Source organism: Athene noctua, chromosome 20 (assembly GCF_965140245.1).
Source record: "Athene noctua chromosome 20, bAthNoc1.hap1.1, whole genome shotgun sequence".
NCBI lineage: Eukaryota > Metazoa > Chordata > Aves > Strigiformes > Strigidae > Athene > Athene noctua.
In genome coordinates, this window is record NC_134056.1 from 10,758,112 (window position 1) to 10,783,802 (window position 25,691).

A 25,691-nucleotide genomic window follows, 5' to 3' on the forward strand; every position below is an offset into this window, starting at 1 on the left:
TGAGGGGTCAATGATGGCCCCGCGGATCAGCGGGTGAAGGCGTCCGAGGAAGGTGGGGGCTGAGCAATGGGCTGGTGTACCCCCTCAGCCCCGTGTGACTGAATAAAAAACATCTGTAAAGCCCACACCGAAGGCAGCGCTGGGGAAAGGCACCTCCCGGCGGGGCCTCCCGGCCGCTGGCAAGCAGGCTGCGTACACAGGCAGAATGAACAAGTATTAACCAGGCTGTTTATCTGCAGAGCACAGCCAGCCCCGACCCGGCCGGACAGACAGACGGACCTGCAGTGACCCCCCCTGCTGCCTTATGGTGGGTGTCACAGTGTGAAACCCCTCGTAAAACACCAAAGGAGTTTGCGTACTCCCAGCGCACAGGCTCTGCTGGGAAGCCCTGCCAGGTCCTCGCTCCTCCCGTGTTTAAAAGCTACCTCTTCTTTCCAGCTTGCGTGTAGTCACAGGCAACGTACACCCCTACGGTCTTGTGCCACGGCTTTCAGCAGCGCATCTCCTCCCACGGGCTGTACCCTGGGATGCACCACTCTCCTTGTGCTGCCCTTAGCTTTTGTTTTGTCAGGCTCCGCACGCTGATTTCCTCCAGCCTTTTTTTTTTTTTTTTGTAAAAAGAGCCTGCAGCCTCTTTCATCAGTCTCTGCAGCCCCTGTTTAGCTCTGCCAGCAAAACCAAACAACCTGGGGGCGATGCGGGGGGAAGCACCCTGTGCTACAGCAGATTTTACTGAATCCCTTTCCCCTGTGGGAATGGCTGAAGACTCAGGGCTTTGGGCACTGTTGGGACCACCCCATCTGGGGCAGCACCAGCACCCTCACCCCAGAGGGACACCGCACACGTGGCAACTCAGGGGGAAAAAAAAAACCTTCGGCAAAACCAAGCCCCTCATGCCGCACCACAGCTCTCCTGCCGCAAAGAGATTTATGTGCCTTGTTTGCAGAAAAGTTAATTTTAAGCATGGCAAAGTTGCACGCCCAAGGTCACAACGTGAATAGAAAGGATTCCTGCGCCAGGAGCAGAACAAAGGCGCCCAGGCTCCGGCCGTGGCTGTGCACGCTGTGGCACAGCTACAGTACTGCAAGACAGGCGCCGTGTTCTTCGACACAAACACGGGAGCTCTTCTCGTGACATGGCCGGCAGCGGTGCCACAGCATTAATCCATCCTCAGACCACGGCTACACTGTGCATAGCAGTTTGTAAGACGTAACTAGATGGGTATAATTCAATATATTTGATGCCTGTGGTCCCAGGGCACCTGGTGTTCCCTGTACAGACCCGGCAGTACTGGGTTCAGGAGGGTTTTACTCACTGGAGTCAAATGTGTTTGCATTCCTGCCTCCCTGCTCATCTGCATGTGCCCCGGAGTCACCCCTGTTATCTAATTGTGTGCCAATTCACCAGTGCTGAAATTCAGAGCAGGTAAAATAAAGCTAAGGATATTTGGTAAACTGCAAAACATTCACTTTTGAACTATTGTTTTGTTTTAAAAAAATTGTTTTGAAGAGTTCATTGCAGTGGTGGGAGATCTCACTTCCTCTGGGTTGTTTGCTCTCCCTTCCTCATTTTCCCTTATTAAAAGGAGAATTTACAAAGAGAGAAAAGAAAAACAAATGTCAAGCCCATTTTTAGGATAAAGTTTTCCTTTCACATGTCATCACATTCCCCTAACATGAAGGAACATGAAATTTCTTGACAAAGTTATGAAAAAAACCTATTTATCAATAAAACACCCCCACTGGCACCTGAACCGTGCTCTGCCCACAGCACAGATGAGCTTCGACCACGGGCCCTGGGAGAGCGGCTGTGAGTGCAAATATGCCCACGGAGGGATCAGCCGGAGCTGCAGGCCCTGTACTACCTGTATGTTTGTTGGTTTATATATGCAAAAGGCTTCAGGATTAAGTCATAGGCATTGTCTTGTGACTCAGACCTGTTCCTCTCTTGCCCTTCCAGATGTTGTCCTGTAGCTGTGCCCAGTGACATGAATGAGGCACAGCCCCACCTGACCGTGCCTCAGTTTCCCCTGTGCTGGACGCAATCATCTCACCCGGTGGGGCTGAGCTGAGCAAGGGACCAGGGAGTCCTCAGGGAGAGGCACCACAGAAATGCCCGAGAATACCTGAGCCGTGAGTGATACAGGGTTTAATGATGTGAACACTTCTGGGTGAGGCAGCAGCACAGTGTCCCTGGGGCAATTTGTAGCCTTCGAGGTCATTTCCACTCTGTTGCTTCGGGATACGTGGCTGCTGGGGAGACAGGCCAGCCTCGCAGGGTGCTGCCCCGCAGCCTGGGGACACTCCTAGCCTCTCTGCTCTCCACCCCTCTGTTACAAGATGAGGAGTCTTCCCTCAACCCGGGAGTCTTCTCACTTTTGCTCTTCCAATCTCTCCCCCATCCTGCTGGGGGGAGCAAGTGACAGACAGGGGTGGGGGCTTCACTGCTGGCCAGCTCAGCCCACCACAGCCCAAAGGTCAGGCACTGGCACGGCTGGGATGGAGGTAAAACAGCAGAGCAGCACAGCCAAGGAAGCTGGGCATTAGATTTCTTAAGCTTCCCTCTGACCAAAGCACACACATGTGAACAGCGCACCCATGGGGTCCCAGTGCCGTGATACTACATATACCACTGATAACTGCTTTATTTAACTATGCATGTATATAAAATCCATAATATTGATCTATTTATATTACACTTAAGTTTATTACCTTTCTAAATCACATCCCTTCTGCACTCAGTACCTCACTGCTTCTCAGCTGATCAGTCAACCACGTCATCTGATACTAACAGCAACAATTACTCATTTGTTTGGGACTAACACCTTTCTCCAGTTGTACACAGTATTTTTCAGCCCCAACTTCCCGCACCGCTGCCCTCTCCTTGGCAGGAGGCCACAGCCCAGGTGCCCCGTCTCCTTTCCGTGAGCTCACAGTCTCTGCTGTGGGCCACCAGGCAGCTCCCAGGCAGCTTCTCCAAGGGCATATGGTGGCACTGGAGCTGAGTGTCCCACCCATGGTGCGTGAAACTCCAGGCTCTCGATGTCCTGCGGCTCTGCAGCAGTTCCCAGCCGCTCCTGGAACTGCATCTCCCTGAGACACCCCATGGTTGCACCAAGCCTTCCAGACGGGAGGGCCACCAGCCCCCCCCCAGCCCCACCGCTGGGGTCAGTGAGAAGGGAGTAGTAAGAGATCAGGGGCTCCGCGAAGGGGCCAGGTGTCACCTTTGGGCTCCATCTCATAGTGTACCAGGCCACATTCAGGGAGTGAGATTAAAAAAAAATCTAAGGAGGTGTAATAACATAATAAATATCATCTGCTTACCCTCATACTGTGTGCCTGATTAAAGAATATATTGGCTGAGGCGTCCCTACCAGAGGGATGAGACTACCCTTCAAGGGACAAAAACCCCCTGCCATGTCCCTTGGCAGTTTGCTTCTGCTGCTCATCCCTTTTGCTGCTAACATGCACGCCTGCTTTTTAGTCTGACTTTGGCAGTTCTTGTTCTGTCTTCCTCTGACATTAAAGAATCCTTTAGTGTCAAGTAATTTCTCCTTGTGATGGTACTTACACACCAAAATCAAGACACCTCTCAATTTCCTTGATAAACTGAGCAATTTGAGCTCTTCAAGTCTCTCCCTGCAAAGCGTTTTCTCCAGCCTTCGTGTTATTGTGCTGGCTTGTGTCTATGCAAGCCCACGTACTGGCATTTGTGTGTTGATGGAAATCTGCATGCAGGAGCAGTCTCCCATGTACAGACACGTGTGCGTACAAGAATTGATGCATTAGAGTGTATTATCCCCAAATGCACACACGAGCCCTTTAGCTCACATCACTAGAGACCAGACAAGCGTCTTTGGGTAGCACATAGAAGCTCCTGGCCTGATTTCACACACACACACACACACACACCCCCACCCTCATCCAGGTTAACCCTCACCCCTGGTTCAGGGCCATCCCTCCTAAACCACCTCCTCCCTCTTAATCTTTTCGGAAGCTTTGGAGAAAGGTGAGAGCAGAGGGAGCGAGCCCCCAGCTGAGCTGCTGCAGTGCTGTGACCCAGCTGGCACCCATCCCCTTCACAGAGTGCTATTGCTTTAATTAGTTAATGCCCAGCCAGCACCTGGCGAGCCTCACTAGAAAATCCTTGGAGAGAGGCAAAGCATTAATTACTATTATTATAATTCTAATAGCACTGCCTGGATTTCTGGTCTCCTCCTTTGCTGGAAGAGCCTCTGTTGCTCGGTGTGGGACTGGGGAGGAGGGTGGGGTGGTGGGATGCCTGGCCTCCCTTCCCCACGGGGTTCAGCATCCATGCACAGGCAGAGTGGGGACGGCGGTTATTTTGCACTCGCCTACAGGCTCTGGGAATAAAAATCATCAAGACACCCCCCAACCCTCCACGCAGCTCAGGTGGAGGTGTCTGGGGAGAGGAGATCATGTACCAAGGGGTATATTGGTGACCCAGCTTGAGAGTCCTGGGGTGGGGGCACCCCACAACACCCATGCTGCTCTCCCACACCTGGCTGCCTTTGCCAACTCACAGAGAATCCACTGCCTCTCTCAGCACACATCTCCCCTCCCTGCTGCAGAGAGAAACACTTCATCTTCCTGCTCATCATCAGTCACTCCATGTGTCCAGAGCAAAAAATATCAATCTCCAGCAAGGATAAACATGTCCCGGCAGCTGCTCCCACAGGAGCACAGACATCAATCCTCTTGGCACATGTGGGAGCTGGGTGCCTGAGCCAAACCATGGCTAGGTGCAGGGACAGACACATCTGGAGGACCAAGGCTCAGGGTGACACTGACACTCCCCCCTCCCACCTGCTGCTGCAAGAGGCTCCAGTGGGTGAACAGCCCAACACCTGGTGATAGAGCTCAGGGTCCCCTCCTGAACAAAACCACACCTCCATAGCATAAGGCTAGCCTGAGTGCAGAGTGCCGTCCCCATCACCCAGGGCCTGGGTAAGGGACAGGATGTCACCCCAGCAATGCTGACCCCAAGGACACCTCATGGGGTGGACCAGAAAGCCACCCAGGCCCAGGCATGCAGGGGAAAGAGTTAATCTCTCAGCCTAAACTGCTGCCAGAGCAGCACTCTGCCGGAGGGCACATCAGCCACTGAACATTTTTCTTCCTGAAGTAATGCTTTCCAAAAGCGTTTGCTGGCTGGCTGCATGATGGGTGGAAAAGCACGGGGGCACAGGCATCCCCCACCACTGCACTTTGCCGTTCCTAGCCCTGTTCATCCCAGTTCCTCAGCCCCTGCCTACAGCGGGGCTGCCCCGGGATTGTCCCTCATCGGCTGTTTCCCTTTCCCCAGTCATTGTTGATTTGGTTTTCCATGACCTAATACACGAGACTTGAAGGTTGCTCATCTGAGGCCAGCCAGGCTTGTCATGCGGCAGGTGAGTCACATCTGACAAATCTGCCTTGGTCAGAGCAGGAGCCATGGTTAAAAAGTCCTCCACCGCCACGACATGAGCCATGCCTGCCGCAGCCACGCGTCAGCACAGTGCTGCTCACATGAGGAGCTGGCAGAGGCTCTGCCCGTGCTAGAACCACATGCTGGGCATCTCCTACCAGCCCCTGATGCTGCCAGCTGAGCTGGTGGCAAATAAAGCAGTTGAAGGTGGGTCTACAACTCATTTTCATCAAGTGACCAGGCAAGGATGATGCTTATGCAGGCAGTTGCTTTGTGGCTCTTGTATTAGGCCAGTTGGCAAAATCAAGCCCGCTATATCCAGGGGGACACAAGCAGAGGACAGAGAAGAGCAGCTCATGACAGGTTCTAGGAGCAGCTCCTGGGACACTGCTCCTGCCAGCAACCCCCAGCTCTCTGCATAGAGGATAACTGCCTAGCCCGCTGACACAGTGATAGAAAAAAAATACACATGGTCTTGGTGTGGCCCAGGGCTGGCCCTGAGTACAGAACTGCCCGGGGGAAGCAATCGGCACGTGCGACCACAGGGTAAGGGAAGGCAAAAAGCTGTCAGTATGTCCTCACTGCTCTGCCTGCCTCCACACCTCATGCTGGTGGGAGCTGAGAGTGATGAACTCCTGTGTGTCCATGTCCAATCCCGCCACACTGCCTCTGTGGGGGAAACCTGACAAGCTACAGTCACCCAGTTTCCCCAGTGGGACAGTGTGAGCTGAGGCCACTCTGCCACCACAGGGACCTGCTCTGACACAGGGTCCCAAAGGGGCTGAGGCAAGCAGCATGTCAGAGGCAGTGGCAAGAGCCTCTGGCACCCAGGGAAGGTATAAGGGTGCAGCCTGGCAGGAAAGAGGCAGAGAAACGTCCAGCGAGTGCAGCTGGGAAGGCAGAGCACATGCCTTGGAGAGCCGCACATGGGCTTTCACCCATTAAACTGAAAGCCAAGAGCAGATCAGTGTGTTACAACAGCACAGCTAGTCAGAAAGCACAGAGAGGCAGCTCAGGGCAGACCAGCAGTGAGCTATGTGCAAAACCTTATAGCCTTTCCCTTCCCCAAAAGGTTGCGAAGGTGGGAGGAGGACATGTTAGGTACAGAAGAGCTGGTGTAACAAGCCATGAGACCCTTGTCTGAGGACAAGGAGGGAAAAGACATGGCATGCCTGATTTAATACAGCCAGGATGACTGTTAACAGCGTGCTTTTGGTTCCCTTTGAACATGTGGGTGAGGTGGAAACATCCCAGGCACAGTGTGGGTCAATGTCCTGGATTAAGCTCCATGAAGATAGTCATGCTAGCTAAATCTCCTCAGATTGATCTTATTTCACCATTCTCCTTGAGGCTGGAGTTTGCCTTACAGATCAGCTGCTGCCATATCTGTCAAAACTGCTTTTACTTTCCCTGAACTCCATCACAGCTGTATTTTCCCATCTTCCCTGTATTTTGTACACTTGAGATGGTTTAGGATGAAACCAGTTCTTTCACTAGAAGCTCCGTTTCCCAGCAGCACCCATCACCTTTGCACACTCCTCCCATGGGCAAACATTCCAAGCCCAGCCCTATCTACAGATATTTGTACAGTGTCCTCCTAAAGCCTGCCTTGCATTGACAATTCAGCCAGTGAAAAAACCTACTGTGATGTGAATCAAAGCTGACGACTGCATTTGATTTGTGTTATCACAGTTATCAGGCTAGAGCAGCACCAGAAGAAATCGTTTCATTTGGGTTTGAATTATCTCTCCACCAGACACCTGCCTGACTACAGCACAGCTACAGCTCGACCTGTCCCTCCTTCTCTGAGCAAGCTCTGCCATTATAATTTCACCACTTGCCTTCTGTGCTACAACATAAACACCTGCAGGAGCTGCAAAGAGCTTAAATTAAATGGGTTTGAAAAAGAGAGGCATTACAGCAATTGTGTCTCGTTGTCCTCTGCAAGATACATTCTTGCTCGTGGCACCCCATCACTGGCATCGCTTCTCAGCCGCTGAAGGAAGTAAAGATTGAAGAAGAAATTAAATTGCCCAGACCCTCTTTGCCATGGCTTGTCTCCATGCACAGTCAGGGGACTTCTCTGGTGTCAATACTCTGTGGGGCCCAAGTTTCTGCTTTCCCAGTTCCTCACACGGGTGCCTGTGCACAAGGTATTGCCACAGGGAGCTGACCCTGCGCTGGAAATGTGGCCGTTTCAGTGTTACAACACAGCCCTTCAGGGACTGTCACTGTGGCAATATAGAGCACACGTCCTCCTACCTCAAAGGTCACCAGGGGAAATTTAGCCTCTCAAGCCTGGCAACTGCCAAAGCCGCATTGTTGCGGCCTTTAACCAAACAGATGCACAGTGATGTTTCAAAAGGCAGCACAACAGAGACAGATACCAGTGAGGAATCTGGTCCTGCACTCAGAAATGCAAAGTCTGCATTCCGCCACCAGCAGTGCCTGAAAAATCAGCTGCAGCTTCATAGCTCAACTGCTCCTGCACAGCTTAACATGTCACCTCCCTCCTCTACGCTCTGCACCCCAGCTGTGGGCACCAGCAGCTCCACCAACCTCGCACTGAAGAAGCATTGGCAAGCACTGCAAGGAGCACTGCAGAGGAGATTGTCCTACCCCATCCCGGCAGACACCACCCTGTAACACCTACACCCCATAGACCCTCTCTCCCAACACTGTGTTTTCCCCTGTAGTCCTTTGTGCACCCCCTCACCACCACCCGTCGGGGCACAGCAAGGGCCAAGGCTCCCAAAGATCCAGGAAGTCTGAAGACACACCACAGCTACAAGGCAGTCTCATCAGCAAGGGCCCCATCCCTCTTCTGCCAAGCATGGCAGATCCAGAGATGTTCAAACAGGAGTCCAGACCACCAGAAAAGTTCCCTACAATGAGGCAGGTCTAAAATCAAGCCAGAAAAATCAACCTGCATTTCAGGATCAGTGAGTGTAATCAGGGTGAGACACAGCCTGGTGATCTTCTGGTAGGTCTGCAGTGATAAGACAGATCAAGCTGGGAAATTTGTCCATGCGTTAAGGTCTGGACGACCAACACTGGAGACCAACACTCCTTAATATAAGTCAGACAGTGATGGCCCTGGCAGAGCTTAAATGGACTTCCCAGGCCCATGGGCTGGGGCTCCAGGTCAGGCTGATCTGGAGCCTTTTAGTGCCCTGACACCCTGCGCAGCTCCTGTCCCCTCCCAGGTCCCATGCAGCCCCCAGGCTGCGGCTGGTAGGGTGCTTTTGATGGCTTCTCTGGCCCTGTTCACCCCTCACTAGGACTGGCTGCTCAGGAGGGGTGCTTGATGCTGGGGTGAGCAGACGTGGTTGCTGCAGGTCATTAAGGACTCGTTGGTGGAGGATGGTCTAGGGACACCTAAGAGAACTGGATTCTTTGCAGACCTTCCTCAGGCCAGCCATCAAACTGCTGCTGCGGGCTTCATGGCCCTGCTCTACAAAAATGTCTTGTCTGTGCAAAGCAGCAGCCCCTGCTGCACAGGGAGCACTGAGACAGACCCTGCCCCGACCTCACTGGGGCACTGGGGACTCTGCCCGTCCCAGTGTGGCTGAGATGAGCAGGGATGGTGCAACCCTGTGGGACCTGATGGGGACATGGGGCTGATTTGCTCTGCACCCTTCCAGCCTCTGCTGCCTTCTCTCCCAGGAGCAGGAGGGCAGACCCTTTGGCTCCTCTTACACCCAAGTGCAAGCCCCAACTTAGCCCCAACCACACTCCCCATGAAGTCATTCATCCCCAGGGCCCCTACAAACAACTGCCCGGACCCTGGGTGCTGCCACAGGGCATCGCGTTGCTCATGAGTGCTCGGCTTTGCACCATCGAGACACAACGCAGGCGGGAGGTGTAATTGAAGCTGTTGGGCCTATATAACCCCTCCAGACTAAATCCCCCTTGATTTGTGGATGAGGTAAATGACCATCTACTCCCAGTGCCCTGCCATGGTAACGGTCTTTCCTGGAAAGTCTAATTGCTGTGTCTTCCCAGCAGTGAGCAAGCAGCAGGTTTCTGGCAGCCAGCATGACCCCGTTCCCACACAGCACCTGTGGAGAGAGTTTTTAGCAGCGGTGATGCCATGTGGGTTGGTCACATAGATGAGAAAACCCATTGTGCATTGCCAGGTTACTGGCTGCATTATCATCTCAGCAAGACGCTGCTGTCACCTGAGGTGTCCCCGGGGACCCTCTGAACAGCACCCCTGAAGCTGAGGTTGTGCTGCTGGGGCTCTTTCATCCCAGACTTTTAGGGACCAAATTGAGCTGAAAGCAGCTGGCTGCAAACCCAGCACCAGTCTGGTGGAGGTTGACCTGCCAGCCCGGCTCCCTGCGAGCAAGGGTCTGTCAGCAGAGCCATGTAGGGCTGTAGGGGGACAGCACCAAGCACCCCCCAGCAAACATCTCCCTAATATTTCTCCTGGCATGTTGGGTGCTGCTGCATGATGCCTGTCCCCCCCCAGCTGCAGCTGCAGCTGCATTTTGACAGCAGCGAATTGCTGGTAATGAGCCATATCTCTCTACGAGCTGAGAGCCTTTGAGATCAAAGATGCTCTTATACAAAATCAGAATATGATCACTGGCCTTTAAAAACCAGACTAAGCTTCTGAGGGAAAAAAACTTTCAATTTTCTGTAGATCTAATTCAAAACCATTTTAATGCTCATTAAGATAGAGAGACCCAAGCAGATTGTGCAGGCTGGAAGACAGGGAGGGGAAAAAAGAAGTTATTATTGACATTTTAGTTTAGGTCTTTATTCTACCCAGAGCTCCCTACTTCTGGCCAGCGGCTTTGAGTAATGCTATTGTTAGCACCAGAATTGTAATTCTAATGTCCTTTTTATAAGTGGCTTGGAAAAAAAAAAACCCAAACAAAAACCTGAAGGCTTTGGCTGAATTCAAAGTAATGGAATTTACAGTGATGAAAAGAGAGCTGAAGACAGAGAAACATGCAAGCCCCAGCGCTGTCACTCCCTCTCACAGGCTATTCATGATGCTCACCTGTCCTGGGTGTCCCCCTCTGCAGCACCTTCCCGGGGTGCTCAGTGGTGGGGGACAAAGGAAGGGGCCGCAGCGGACCCCGGGTCCTCGTGTGTCCCGGCCTGGCAGCCCACTGGAGCCGTCTGCTGGGTCACAGCCCTGGGCAGCACCCAGCTCTGTGCCTCCAGCGAGGGGTGGGATGGGGACAGGAAAGATCCCAAAGTGGGATTTATTGGCCACCGTCTGTGAGTACTTGTGTGGAAATGCAAGCTTTGGTAAAGGCGGGTGCGTCTGTCCAGCGGGTGAGGGTGTAGGGTGGTCCTGGGGGGTGAGCACGGTCGGAGCCTAAAACCAAGGAGCTTGTGTTGAAGAGCTTCCCGGCACCGCCCACCCAAGTCTCTTTTAGAAACAGGGCTTTGGCGGCCGTCACCAACGCAGCCTCCCAGAAAGACCACGGGGGAAGCGGGGCAAAGCCGGGGCTGCAGGGCCGGCCCGAGCCCCCCCGCCCGGCGGGCGCTGCTCCCTCCGTGTTATGTGCGGCTGCGCCTGCGGAGGGCAGCAAACCCCCAAGAAGCGCCTCCAGACCCCAAAGCGCCCTCCTGCTCCCCAGCCCCGGGACCTGCTGCCCCTTCAGGCTGCGCAGGATGCGGCCCGGCCCCCGCCAGGAGCCCCAGCGAAGGGCCGCGCGGGATCATCGCCCCCCACCCACCCCAGCACCGGCTCCTTGGGGTGCTCTGTCGGGAAAACCCCGGGGAACAATTACCCGTATCGCAGCACCCCCGTTCTGCGGTGGGTTCCACCTGGCGTCCCAGCCCCTCTTCCACCCGTCGCGGTCCAGCGCAGAGCGCTGATGATGCTGGGCGCATCTCCTCCCGGCACTGTCCACCCCTCGGGTGGGGACGGGGACACTGTCCCCCTGCCATGGCCTCAAGCCCTGGCCCGAGGGCTGGCTCCATCCCCAGCACCGGCTCCACTGCCTGAACCCAACAACCCACCTTTGGCAGAAGCAGGCACACTAAAATTATAAGAAAAGCTCATGTGGGAATTTTCTGGTGTCCTTGTTTCCTCTGTGCTGCTGGCCCTGTGGGTGGTAATCACTCCTGCTTTAGGAAAAGAAAAACCCTGACATATGGTTTCTGGCCTATTTTGACCTCAAAAAGTACAAGCAAGATCTGTGTTTTGGCAAAGGACAGCACGAGAGCATCCAAGCAAACAGCAGCTCCCAGCCTGTGGGGGCCGGCAGGCAGCGTCCCCAGAGAGTGGTGGCCAGGGCTGATCCCAGCTCAGGGAAAAACCCCAGCTGTGGCTTTGGGTGAGTCCCTGGATCTCTTCTGGAGCTTCACTGTCCTCTGCTGAAGAGGAGAGTCCCCTGTCAGAGGGGAATCACACGGTGACACAGGAACAGGTACAAAGTGTTTGGATCTACCATGGTGCTGTGTCCGGCCAAAGATGTTTGCACGTTGGCAATGCAGGTTCACACGATTCCCCAAACTTAGCAAGGGCTGTACAGCACTGTATGATGAAAGCTGAAATACCTTAAGCCACTGGTACTGTCAGAGAAGCAAACATGAGTCTATCTGCTCCAGATTTAGCTATTTATTTATTTTCCAGCTGCATCCAGCAGTCACTGTCCCAGTGCTCAAATTACCCATTAAAGACATCACAGAAATGAGAGCAAGACAGTGTCGTGGTTTTGATGAAAAACGTTAAGAATCCTGAACAGCAATTTCTGGAAGGAAAATTTGTCCTTCTTAGGGTGGGGACCTGGTTATGTTTATTCTTGAACAGCTCAGAGACACCAAGGGTTCCTGGCTGCTCATGGTCTGGGGCCCGGCCACCTCCCCAGCTCCCGCTGCCTCCGTTCCCTGCTCTGCTGGCAGCACCAATGACCTGCAGGAGGGATCAGAGTCCTCCATTTCGGCTCATCACCTGTGTCGCGTTCAAAGATAAACATAAACCCAGTTTCAAAATCCCCACGACTGCACCGGAGTGGACATGATGTCTTCTGCCTGTGCATGCTGCTGCTTCCCCTCACCCACTGGTGACTGCAGCAGGGGTCACATCCTGCAGGTCTGTCCCAGTGGCCTGAACCCGCCTGTCCAAGGTGTCCCTGGGACCAGAGCGCTGTCCCCTGTGCTCGCATCCAGCTCCTCCCCATGGTTGCAGCATGGAGAGACCCCAAGGGACACCCCATCTACATGGAAATGCCCTACCTGGGGGTTTTACTCTGTGAATAAGATCTATGACCCCCCCACCTTGTAAAGAGACTCCAACCCAAGGAGCTGCACCGTGTCCTTGCGGCTTAGCAAGGCATCACCCAGGGGTGCAGCAGGAGGATGTCCCCAGGCTCCCCTCCCTCACCCTAAGGCGCCCCTAGAGAGGAGGGCTGCTGCTCACTGTGCCCAGCGCTGGGCCAGCTTTGCTGACTCAGCAGCACACACCCTGTGTAAACGCCTGCCAGCTGCTGCCCCGGCCACTGTTTGCTCAGCCCATGCCGCTCTGTTTGCCTTTCGGGGGATCACGATGGAAGGAGATGGCCTTTCGGCTGCTGGCAAATGGGGCAAGGCAGCTCCAGCACCTGCCCCAAGGATCCTCCAGCATCTCTACTCCTCCAGCCCCTGCTCAGGGTCAGTGCAGGCTGCCCAGTGACTGCAATCCATCAGCAAGAGCCAAATTAAATACCACATGGACCTCTAGAAGCTACAGAAAAATGCATCCACCACAGCATAACCCAGCTGCCACGCAGCCAGGAAAATTATTTATTAGCATTTCCTTGCAATAGAGATATGGAAAAAAAAAAAGCACCCGCCCTCCCCAGGTGCTAACAGCAGCAGCTGCAGCTTCCACATAGGGATCTATGTACATCACAGTGTAAAGTCCATCGGGAAAATATTCGATCCAAGTTTTAAAAAAAACTCCCCACGTATAACCTAAAACCAGGAACCAGAAAAAAAGTGGTTGAGAAAATATGTTGGGCCTCTCCCTCTGACTTATAAAATATATATATTTCTAAGGCAACGTTTCACAAAACCAGAAGCAAGGTTCCTAAAGAGTCTGAGCTTGCAGCCGAGGACACCACACAGGCACAAATCCCACGTGAGAAGCTAGTGTAGAAGTGAAAACCCCCACCCACCCCACAGCCTCAGTGGTCAGCATAGTCCTTGGTCTCCACCCCGGTCTCGTTGAGCACCGTTGTCCTCATGATGGCCTCAGTGACCGCGTACGGGTCGCAGTTGGCTGCCGGCCGCCGATCCTCGAAGTAGCCGTAGCCGTCTTGGCCGACCTGGCGTGGGATGCGGATGCTGGCACCTCGGTTGGCCACGCCGGCAGAGAACTCAAAGATGTTGGACGTCTCATGGTGGCCAGTGAGCCGCCGGGAGTTGTCCCTGCCACCCCGTGGGTCGTAGACACAGATGTGGTAGTCGTGCCGCTTGCTCAGCTTCTCAATTGCAGCTTCAATGTGTCTGTGGGAGAGGAGAAAGGGGGTGGGTTTGTCAGTAGGTCCATGTGGGGGGTGTTCCCATGGCCAGGAGGGATGTCACCCCCTCCTCCTGTGCAGGGATGAGGACAGCCCAGGGGACACTTTCATATGACCAGCTACTTTTAAAATTAAATGAGCCGGGACAACCCCAGGTATGGAGACATATGTGCTACGGGGAGCTGCCACACGGCCAAGGACATGCCAAACCTCTCGGGTACATTGCAGGGACCCCCCCCAGGACTCACTTGAGACCCCCTTCTTTCCGCATCTCCTCAGTGCTGTAGTTGGTGTGACACCCGGCGCCATTCCAGTTACCAGTCATCGGTTTGGGGTCCAGAGTGGCCACAACCCCAAAGTCCTCGCAGACACGGTGGAGGATGAACCGAGCCATCCAGAGGTGATCCCCCATCTCGATGCCTTCACATGGGCCCACCTGGAATTCCCACTGGAAGGGGCGAGTGCATGTGTCAGTGAGGATGGGAAGGCTCGTGTCTCCCCAGACCTCACATCCCTGCAGCCCCCCAGCAAGGGCTGCCAGCCTGGGGTACAGCTGAGCTTTAATCCTTGGAAATCAGCAGCAGGGATGGGGAGCATCAAGTTAAGCAACAGGACAGCTTTGACATGCAAAAAACTGGGAATAAACTGCTCATGGCTAAATAGAGCAAATCGGAGGGTTTTAAATCAAAACGGAAGTAAATAAGCACCAGGCCTGCCTTCGAGGCTGGTGCTGGAGCTGCTGGCATGCAAGATTGCCCAACACACACTGCAAACAGAGCAGGGGACTAACGAGGAGCCTGTTAGTCCCTCCCGGGGCTGCTTCCTCCCCAGCCGGAGCCAGGGTTGCGCCACCCACAGTGACTAAGCAGAGGGTGACGCATTTATGGCCACTGGCATGATCTGGCCGAGACTAAGCCCAGGATGCAGAAAGCAGCCAAGAAGGACCCTGAAAAAGTCAGGGCAAACAGGAGGGTCATTAAAAATCCTGCTTCAGCTGCACCACAGATAAGGCCCCCGCTTATTGCCGCCGCATCAGCAGCAGGAGAGTCAGCGATTCACAGACTGCAGGGCCAAATGGCCATCCATCAGTCTGGCCACCCGCCTAATGCAATCAGGGACTCCCTCTGGTTAATGCCTAAATAAACCCAAATCCCTCCCAACCCCTCCCCAAGGCCGTGTACCATCTGATCTTTCCAGCTCCTGGCACAGAAGAGCAGGATGCAGATACCTGTCGCTTCACATTCTGCTCCTGCAGCCTGTCCTGGCTCCACGGGGGAAGGAAAGCACAGGGGGGCACCCAGCCCCGCACGGGCTGTCAGAGCTCAGGCTGCGCTGCGCAAGGAGCTTGTCTGCAGTTTGGCTTGGCTGCAATTTTTATTGTCTGCCCCAAAAAGTGGGGATTTGCATGCCAGGGTGAGTTAGGAGAAAATAAAAAAATGTGCATTTTCATCCTAGCAGTGCATTTCACATAATCACAGAATCATCCAGGTTGGAAAAGCCCTTGCAGCTCCTCCAGTCCAACCATGACCCTCACCCTGACCGTTCCCAACTCCACCAGATCCCTCAGCGCTGGGTCAGCCCGATTCTTCAACCCCTCCAGGGATGGGGACTCCCCCCCCTGCCCTGGGCAGCCCATTCCAACGCCCAACAGCCCCTTCTGCACAGAAATCCTTCCTCAGAGCCAGCCTGACCCTGCCCTGGGCAGCTTGAGGCCATTCCCTCGGGGCCTGGCACTGGTTCCTTGGCTCCAGAGACTCATCCCCCCTCTCTGCATGCTCCCATCTAGACAAAACTGATGTGGCAGTCACGGGATTTGGGATCCCAGAGGAGCTGGGAGTTGCTGGGTAATTCCAGCCTCACAGTAACCCGTATCCCTCACTGGCAAGAGAGGCTGTGCAAGGCCATGCCCACGTACCTGGGAGGGCATCACCTCCGCATTGGTGCCACAGATCTTCACTCCTGCGTAGAGGCATGCCTTGTAGTGGGACTCCACGATATCACGCCCATACACCTTATCTGCTCCAACCCCACAGTAATAGGGGCCTGGAAAGGAAAGGAGTCACCACCCAAATAAAGTTTTTAGGAGCAACAACAGCACTGCAGCACAATCCCACCACTTCCAGGTACCAGCCATCATCTGCAGAGGATTTGTGGGAGTTAGATGGTGTTGCCCTCCATGGTGCATTGAGCAAACAACCCCTATTCCAGGACCAAGAGTGTGAGCAATTAATCTGTGCAACCTCAGCCTTATCTAGGCAGCTAAACAGGACTTGTAATGCATCAACTGGGAGGTGGCCAAGAGATAAGGAAAGCTTGGCTTGGTCTGCCCCGCGGCACCTCACTGACCCTCTGAGCACATCAAGCATCTGAGATTGTTCTGACAACAGCTGCCATTGTTCATGGCTAGAAAATTCAACTTGATTTTATACAACTCTTCCTCATTCAAGTGGGTCAGACAAAGATCTTCTCCCTGCCTGGGGGGAGATGTTGAAAGCGGCCAGTCCCCACAGAAGGCTGATTCAGTCAGGTTGGGAAACCCCTGGCCATCTCCCAGGAGGCAGCTGAGGCGCTGGGGCTTGCTGCACGCTGCAGGAGGGCACAATGTGCCGGCTCTTTTCCAAACAGCCACGGGAAGGAGGGGTTTTTTTCTAGCCCTTGCCAAACAAGTCGTGCAGCTGAGCTGTTTGTGCAACCCGAGTCTGGCGAAGCGGCACTGCCGGCCGGCTCACGTGAGCCAGGGGCACGCAGCGCTCTTGGCAAACAGCTCCTGACCTCGTCCCAGCTCCTGCCCAGTGTCAGCTATGGTGGGAAAGCTGCACCCGAGGTTGGGGATTGGAGGCCTGCTGTCAGGCAGCACCCCCAAAGCAGCAGGGTGGGAGCTGAGGGGAGCATTTGGGTTAGGGGAGGGAGGGAGCACTTACCCTGCGGGCCAGGGAAGCCGTTGTCGGGCCAGCCATAGGGGTGGCCGTTGACACCCAGCAGTGTGTACTCCTGCTCCATCCCGAACCAGGGGTGGCTGTCCTTAACCAAGTCCATGACTTTCTTGCACGTGTGTCTCAGGTTGGTCTCTGGGAGCAGAGAGGTCCAGGTTAGACCCGTGCCATGGGCAGGCGCCCGCCACACTCTGCTCCATCCCGCTCAGAGGTCGAGACTCCGCCATTGCCAAGCGCTTCCCACAGAAGCCTTAAGGAAACCAGTGAGTGGATCCTCCCTTCCTGCAACATGCTTTGCTCACCAGTTTCCTCCTTGCAGAAGTACCCCATCACCACAGCATCAGGCCACAGGCTAAGGAGGTTTAATTAGCTACTCCCCAAACCACCACCAGTGGTACATAAACATCCACACACTGAGAGAACAGGAACCATACCCCAGCCCCATCCTACAGGTGCCCGGCAGATCTGGGAACAGGGAATAAACATCCCATCACTACTTCACCCCCACTCTTTCTACTAGCCTCAGCTTAATTATCCTTATCTCTCTCCTGCTCTGTGGATTTGGTTGGCATCCAGGCTGGCTGCGTCTGCCTTGTCTCTTTGTGGTGTCAGGGTGCTTAGGGGCAACTGGAGCTTTACCAGGAAGATACAGATTATCAAAGAACCATCCTGACAAGGGACAATACGCTAGGCAAGGGGAGTGAGAATTTGGACTGAAACAGCAGGGCTGAGAGACTTGTCACAGGGACAGGCAGCAAATTCTACCTTTACATTACAATAAAAGACCCCAGAGCAGCTATGACAAAGCCTAGGATGTGGGGCTGGAGAGGAGCAGTGCCATCTGCCTTGTGTGACTTCGCCCCCCAAGCCCACACAGACCCACCCTGGGAAGAGCCGGAGAGTGCATCTGCCTCATCCGCGGGGCTTTGGGCTGAGATCTCTGCCCCAGCAACAGCCCCAGGGCCAGGGGTCTCATTACAAACTGCTCCGGCAGCCAAGTAGCTTCTGGGCAGGAATCTCAACCGAGACACTCCCCCCGCGGCTGAAAGGCATGACACTGTCTGAAGAGGAACCAGCCCTGTCTTTCACCATCGCTGCCCACAACCGCTGCTCTCCCAGCAGATGTGTGCATCACCCTGCACATGCCGGCTCCCTCCCCCCCCACAGCCAGCGGGAATGTGGCCCCACTTTACTGGCAAATAACCACTCTGGGAGCCCTGTGGTGTGTCCCTGCAAACCAGCTCCCCCTCCTCTGTCTGGGGCTTTAGCAGATGGACAGGACAGACACCAGGACTACAGACTTCTCCCTGAAGCAATAAAACTGAGTGCCAGTGTGCTCTGGTGTCACCCTGAGCCAGCCCGCACCAACCCAGCACCTTCTTCCTCCTTTTCTGCAGCCCCCCATCAGTAAGGAGGGCAGCTACAAACCTGGCATATTAACCCCCCCCGCCACGTCCAGCTCCAGCTCCCCGTGGTAACCCTGCAGCCCGGGGGCTGGGTGCGCTTCGGCTCAAAAACAGGGCGACGCCTTTGGCGCGCTTGAGTTGGCAAACGCTGCAAGCTCCACGTCTCGCTGCTCTTCTCACCCTGTGCCACTAAAACAGGTTCCCGCAAACAATGGTTGCCACCAGTGCTTGAATTTCAGAGCCTCAGGCCAAGTGCTCACTGCTGAGTTGCTTCCTTGTGCCAGCAGTCCAGAGCCAGCAGCCCCTTGGAGAGACAACTCCTTCTCCTTAAATAATAAGGGGGTGACCTTCAGGAGCCGGGGGGTGCATGCTGGAGGTGCTCACCTGCGGGTTTCCTGTTGTACTTCAACACTTCACAGAGCACCAGCTTGTTGGGGTCCAGGCAAAAAGGGTCCCTGAACATGCGGACGGGCACCAGGAACATGTCACTGTTGGAGCCCTCTGCCTGCGCTGTGCTGGAGCCATCGAAATTCCACTCAGGGACATCTGCGAGGCAGGAGGGAGACAGAGACAGGAGTGGGATTGAGAAAAGATATCTTGTAAAGATCCTGCCAAATTCTGGTGGCTTAGACCTAGGATGGAGCGCCCAGAGGGCACCAAGTGCCATGGAATGACGGCCACAAGGGTTTTCTTGAGGTGCTCTCCAAGCACCACTGTGTTCACCCCCCCAGCACCATTGGGGCACAGGCAGGATCAGCCATGGCCACTTCACCTCCCTGTGCCAAACCCCACCTGGATGCCAACACATTCCTATGCCTGTTTGCCTAGTGGAAAGGGGCGAGGATCTCGTCCTCCCCTTCCCACCCAGTGCTAATGACAGAGATTAAGCAAACCACAGGCCAGATATTTACCCTGCTGCTTGATAGAACTCCACACAGCAACTGCAGCAGGTATCACCAGTGCCACGCAACCAGGGAGAGCCAGTGCCAACTCCCACTGCCTAAAACACCCCAGAACTTTTCCCTGGCGCTTCTGAGGGCTCTCCACCACACCAACCATCACCCAGAGCAGCATTACCTTCGATGCTCTTGGGCTCCTTGTCGAGGGTCCTGCTCTTGCAGCGCACGCCCTCACCGCTGCCGTCGATCCAGACGTAGGTGACCTGCACCAACCCATCCTGGGGCAGCCTCACGTACTGCTCCCGCACCAGCTTGTTCAGCCTGGAGCTGTGCGACACCGACATGGCGATGGCCCTGCGAGAGCGCGCAGGTGAGAGCGGCATCACCCCCGGCCCATTTCCTCCCGCTTATTTTTAAAAACCAACATCCCCCTCTCCCCCCCCACCCCGGAAAAAAAAAAAAAAAAAAAAAAAAAAAAGCCACCCCAGGGCTCGCCTGGTCCTGCCGCCCCCTCCCCGCCGCAGAGTGTCCCCCCGCAGGACTCGAACCCTCAGCCCCGCCGCTCACCGGCCCCAGCGCTGCCCGCGGCCGCGCCCGCCGCGCTTTATACGCGCCCGCGGCCGCCCCGCACGGGGAGGCGGTGCGGGCGGCTCCGCCCCGGGGCAGCTGCGGCAGCGCGCCGGGCCCCGGCCCCCCCCCCCCGCCGAGAGATACTGATTTCTGTTTCTTATTAAAATCGTTCTTACTAAAACCAAGAGCTAGCATATTGTTAAAACATCACTTCATTAATGAATAACAAGTTATTGGCTAAAAATAACAAGTATTACTCATTGAAAATACTATTTACCATCTCCCGCCCCCTTGCTGCGTGTGTCCTCCCTCCTGGCACTTTCTTGTTGCGGGGTTGCCCTCTGACATGCGAGCGGGTGTTTTGTGCCCCCCGGCCCTGCCACGGCGCCCCGGGGTGCGGAGCGGTGAGGCTGGCACCCCCGAAAGCCTCGCTGGGACCATGCCCTGCGGTGGTGCAGTTCCCGGGAACGGATTCGGGTGCCTGGCTGGCCCTGGGGACACGGGCACCCAGATGCCTGGCAGCCCTAACACCACCTCTGTCCCCCCCAACCTGCCCTGGGCCCCCCAAGGACAGCTCCTGCCCACTCGCCGGCCAGGCTGCGTTTGCCTCCCGGGTGTTCGTGCCTTGAAGGAACAAAAGGCTGAGTGCTGCAGGGAGGGTTACTGAGAAAACACTGAAATCGCCCACTTTAGCCCCTCACATCTATAAACCATTGAGCTAAAGTACATTTTTTTTACATTTTTAAGCACTGGAGCACAGTTAAGTACCTTTAAAACCCCAAACTCTCCACACGCAGCAATGGCTCTGATCTGATTTAGTCAGCTAAAACACCTAAACCAACAGGTGTGAGTTGATTATCTCAATACAGCAGCAATTTCCAGCTGAACCCGGATCTCAATTATATTAATTAAACGGGCTGCTACCTTTTCTGTTTTCCATAGATTCTGTGTTACAGGGCCCACATTTGTTAGAGCAGACAGATCCCAAACGTGCCAGCACACAACCGGACGCGAACACAGAGGCAGCGCAAACAACCCACATCGGGACCTCCCAGGTGTTATTGCAAATACTCCAATATTTTTTTTTCTGGGAGGAGGGTAGGATTTCAAATAAACTCCCAGCAAACCCAGCTGGGTGAGAGCACCGCGACTCTCCAGTCTCAGTTTTTGAAGCAGTTTTTCAATGGTACAAAAGGAGAAAAGGCTTTAAAGCATGACTGGGCTCCAAAGCAGCTTGGGGTTTTGCTAATTCCCCCGATCCTTAAGGCAGACTCATGCTTGCGGCTGACTTGCCTGACTCACCCCCAGGAATGTTTTTCTGTAAAACATCTGCAATGAAGCAGCTAAAAAAACCCCCTTCACGATTGATGCCCCTCCTGGGGACACTTCCTCGCTGGGCACGGACCCAGAAACTGCCCCCTCCATCACACCTCTTCACCAAGCACTGACCCCAAACCCCTGGCTCTGTTTTTCTTCTGAAGGTGTTTTGGTCCCGCAGGCGGACAACCAACCAGGAAGAAACCTGAAAGCATCTGTGATTGCACAAGAACCAGGAAATGAGATTGGCAGAGAGAGAAGCAAAACTTAATTAGCAATTTTGGTCCCTGGGTGGTGACATCAGTGGCAGCGGGCTGTGGGCAGGCCAGACGTCACCCACCCCACTGCCCATGGGCACTGCCCTGAGCGGATCTTGCGCGAAGGAGGTTGGCACCCAGGGATGTGCCCGAGGTTCCCCGGAGCATCAGTGGCAGAGCTGCATGGGTCTGCTCTGCGTCAACCGTGTCCTTGCTGCTGCCCAGGTGACATGCAGGGTCTCCTGTAGCTGAAACTGGGGTGCAGCTCGAAAGCAGCCACCTCCCTCTCTGGGATATTTCAGGGACACATTCACAAATGTAGTTGCGAAGCTCAGCATTTCCTCATTCCTGTTTGGAAATTGTTGCAAGCAGGGTGGCAGCACAGGAGGAAACGTACCCCTCGGTCCAAAACCCAGCAGCAGCATTTCCCGGAGGTGTTACAACATGTGGCTGAGCCAGTCGGAGTGATGGAGACGTCAGGGGCTCTGCCGGGTCCCTCGGCCCTGTGCACCCATCTCCGTCCTGCTCAGGGAGCCGGCACCCGCAGGACCAGCCTGGCGAAGCAGGGGCTGATGCTGAGCTTTCACGAAAAGCAGGGAGGAGAGGGGTGGACCTGCATCCCTTGGGAAGCATCGCAAACCCAACGTGGGGAGAGGGTGAGACGCCCCTCCAGAGCGCCATGTATTGCATCCTTTGTGGCAGACAGCAGCCCCAGCCACAGTGGGTTCTTGTGAGATGCCAGGGTTCGGCCAAGACTTGTCACCTCCCCAAGTCAGCTGTGTATGGGAGGACCTTATTGTATTCCCAAAGAAAGACCCAGCTTCCCTCCTGGATGTGCCCATCTCTGCAGAAATGCCCCAGAGCATGAGCAGGCTCAAAACCACAGAGAAACAAAACAAAATTCAGGTTGTGTTAATGCTCAGTGGTAATCTGTTTTGGGGAGGAGAGCTCCCCTTTGAACATCTGAGCACCAAAATACCCAAATGGGGAAGACAGAATAAACACTGATAATCCCTTACATGGTCAAAGCCCACCCAGCCGCAGGAGGGCAAACACTGTGTGTTTATGGCTGTTTGGGGGCAGCAGGGACAACGCCAGCCTGCAGGCGCATGGCCAGGGTCCCATCCCTGCCCAAACACTGCAGCCGAAGCAGCTTGCCAAATAGGTGATTGATGCCAAATTATTTCATGTCAAAAGGGATTTTATTAGCAGAAAAAAATATTTCTGTCACACAATGTTGGACACCTGCTTATTCAGTTCTTCTTGGGATCAAGTCTCACCTCAGCACTAATTCCAGCCATTTCTATAGCATCGACTCTGTTGCACTAACAACGTCAAACACAATTCATACCTGAAACCTCGAGCCTCTGGAGTAATACTTTATCCCCCAAGCAAGCCCACGCTCTTTGCAATCAGCGGGTTCCTGCTTGCTCCCCTCCACGCCAGGTACAGTAAATATTAACCACCATGAGGCACCCGACTCAGGGAATCAGTGACCGGCCCAAGGTCAGGCAGCTGGAGGAGAAGAAGGCAGGAAGGGAGCAGCGGTGTCCTTGCAGAAGTAAAAGGTCACAGATTAAATCTCCAGAGGACTTTGCTGAGGACCGTTTAGAGCTGCACAGCACAGGGGTTTCTTGAGTTAAAGGACAGCAGGAAAAGAAGCTGATTCTGCTTTACTGCCACAGCACAGACCAACCATCGCCTCTGCCAGGGCAGCTGAGATGCCATCCCAGTACCCACCGGCATCACCCCCCAGCTGCAGGCGATGTTGCAGGATGCAGCACGGCTGTTCCCTTTCCCAGCACCTTTTTTTTTTTTGTGTGGTGGCCATCAACCTGCAGCCAGCAGTACCTGGAGAGCTCTCCTGGGGAGACCTGGCCAAGGCCTAAATACTTTCAGTTTTTATCTCTCTGACTTTGAGACTTTATCAAGTCTCAAAGTGTTTTCCAGCTTTGCCAAAATACACCAAAGATATAATTAAAGCCTTTGCTTTAATATAGTAATAATAAAAGCCTTAGCAAATTTTCCAGGTGGAAAAACTTCAGTAACACCACATGCTTTACAAGAAGGAGTTAAACATGGACTAATTTACCTCCTGGGACTAAACAGGGACTAATTTACCTCCCGGCATGACTTTTAACACCTCACCCCAGCTACAAGCTGGTGCTACAGCAGGGCTGGGGACACTGCTGCTGTCAGATCCCGCCCCACACCTCCCTGGGAAGGATCATTCCTGGGCACAGCAGAAAGCAGATACATTGGGATGGAGAGTTTAGGTTTTGCTCTAAATTATCTCGCAGGATTCAGGATGCTGCTCAGAACCGAGGGGGTTTCACCCTGGTTGTTAAACCCCAAAGCATCTCCCGGACCCCTGGACCATGAAGCCCCAGGCCAAGCATTTCCTCTCCCTGGGTCTGGGTCTGAACAACTTGTGGTTGTTTGTCTCCTGCCCAAACTGTTTGGTGGGGAGATTAGAGGGAAGGCAAAGAGCAGGGTCAGCGCAGGGGAGCCCAGCACAAACACCATAAAGGGATTAGAGGGGCTGGGGGGGAAGAGTGGGTGGGAATTTTCCTGTGTGTATCGCTGGGGAAGAGGCAGTGTTCTCTAGCCAAGGAAGTGCGAGGGGGATGCTGCGAGGAGGCTGGCAGGTGGGTGCGTGTGGCCCAGCAGGTCTGCAATAACTGTCTGGGGATGCTGCGGGGTGCTGGGATGCAGCAGGAGGTGCCCAAGGTGGGTCAGATGAGTGCCGACGGGTTTAGCAGAGACTACCCAACACCATGCCCAGGGGGGGCTGCGCTGGCATTTCCCCACCCCCAATACACACTCACTTTACACTTTTCCTACAAAACAGCTAAACTGACAGCTTCCCTTTACAGTTAAAACACGTTTAAATAACAGCAAATCTCCTTATGGCTAGATGTTTGCACTCAAACCACTTTCTCTTAATTCAAGTCGTACTGCTATATCTTTTTCTGTACGTACATGCACGCATAGATATATATATATGCATACACATGCACGTAATTCTTCATGTCTGTCATACCAGAACACGCCTGGGGAACCCACAGTCCCAACTCGAACAAGACTTTTGTGGCCAACAAAGGTCCCAACACCAACCTGTGCCCCTCCTCTAAAGCTGAGATCTTCCTGCTCACTCATCCCACCCATTTCTCCCATGCACACTGGCAAAGCCAGTAGCAGAAGAACCCACCCAGCAACCGCTTGCTCCTGCCCTGAGGGAAGCCTGGGAGACCCTGAAGCGTGATTTTCCTTCTCTATCACCCTGGGAAGGCTTCAACCCACTGGTGGCTCCAGATCCACCAGAGCCAGCCCAGCCCAGGCAGAAGCAGCTCATGGCAGGGAGTCTCCCTGGGCACGGTGGAGGCTTCAAACCCTGCTCTGAACCAGGTGATGAAGGATTTCAAGCACCTGCTGTCCTTCAGCCTTCACACACAGGCAAGGTGGTATTTGGCTGCCTCTTCACCTTCACAGTCAGAGATGAAGCTCAATGCCAGTGTGGTGAAGCTTTGCCTCTTCCTCCATGTGCCACCCAGCCTGGTTTTGGCAGCTTCTTGCTCAGCTGGTTTGGGAGGACGCCCTCCCATGCTCACACCTCTCCTGGGGTGGCTGCTGTGGGAAGTGAGGTCTCGGCAATGGGGAGATAACACTTTGCAACACCTACTGACCTTGAGGAGCCAGGAACTTGCTCAAAGTCACAGAGCAACCTCGCTGCAAAGCCAGCAATTCCCCTCCAGCCTCGGGGTCTGGTGTGAGCTGCCAATAAAAGCCCAAGCTCCCTCACAGCACAGCAGTTCATTAGAGTGTGTTTGCAGGAAGCTCTTGTAAATGATTTTGGAGGTTATTTTCAGCTTCGGGGATGTGTGTGTATTTGTCAGGGTAAGGTTGCTCTCAACAGGCAGCATAAAGAGCAGGGGCACAGGCCATGGGCTGCCCTGAGCATCCTCATGCAGGCCCTGAGCATCCCCGCTCCTCCAGCCCACAGACAGAATAAAACCCAGATAAAAGCCCCAAGTGGTTTCCCCCTGCAAGGTTTTTGTCTGAATTTGCTTTTTAATCCTCTGGCAGTCACTGCAGGCTGTAGGAAAAGAAATTTGTGGAAAAAAAAGGGGGCATACAGCACATGCACAACCTTGGGAAGCCAAAGCAGAAAGGGACCAACCTCCAGCCAAGCTGCAGGTTGCCAGTGCAGGAAAAGCAGCACAGGGTGGCTTGACACAGTAGGAACGCAAAACCTATTAGAGAGGTGAATGGCTGGGCTAAATTTCACCTGAGCCTTCCCCTGGGTCACCCACAGCCCAGAGATGGGGGAGGAAAGACTGCCTGCAGCAGCCACAAATCAGGGCTGCCCCAGCTCACTGGGGAACGGGTGGTGGGGTTGGGGGTCCCCAGGGTT

The 25,691-nt window shown here is 54.4% G+C and overlaps 1 protein-coding gene across 2 annotated transcripts; it reads right to left on the reverse strand.

Moving 5' to 3' along the window:
• Positions 1-13,137: 13,137 nt before the first annotated feature.
• Positions 13,138-22,699, reverse strand: LOC141968708 (glutamine synthetase). Of its 2 annotated transcripts, XM_074923725.1 has the most exons (7): positions 22,689-22,699; positions 19,312-19,490; positions 18,619-18,780; positions 16,817-16,963; positions 15,811-15,938; positions 14,144-14,343; positions 13,138-13,881 (listed from the first exon to the last, which is right to left on the reverse strand). In XM_074923725.1, exons 2-7 carry the CDS (start codon positions 19,475-19,477, stop codon positions 13,560-13,562), a joined length of 1,125 nt encoding a protein of 374 aa, XP_074779826.1. In that variant the 5' UTR covers positions 19,478-19,490; positions 22,689-22,699; the 3' UTR covers positions 13,138-13,559. The 2 variants fall into 2 exon arrangements, with proteins under 2 accessions (XP_074779826.1, XP_074779825.1); XM_074923724.1 differs by lacking the exon at positions 22,689-22,699 and having other exon boundaries at positions 19,312-19,516.
• Positions 22,700-25,691: the final 2,992 nt, after the last annotated feature.

Excerpts from the sequence above, each read along its gene's own strand:
- LOC141968708 (XM_074923724.1), bottom strand. The coding sequence starts at position 19,516 with ATGCCGCTCTCACCTGCGCGCTCTCGCAGGGCCATCGCCATGTCGGTG. Across the intron at positions 18,781-19,311 it reads GGAGCCCAAGAGCATCGAAG|ATGTCCCTGAGTGGAATTTC; the intron begins GTAATGCTGCTC and ends CCTGCCTCGCAG. Across the intron at positions 16,964-18,618 it reads GTACAACAGGAAACCCGCAG|AGACCAACCTGAGACACACG; the intron begins GTGAGCACCTCC and ends CTCTGCTCCCAG.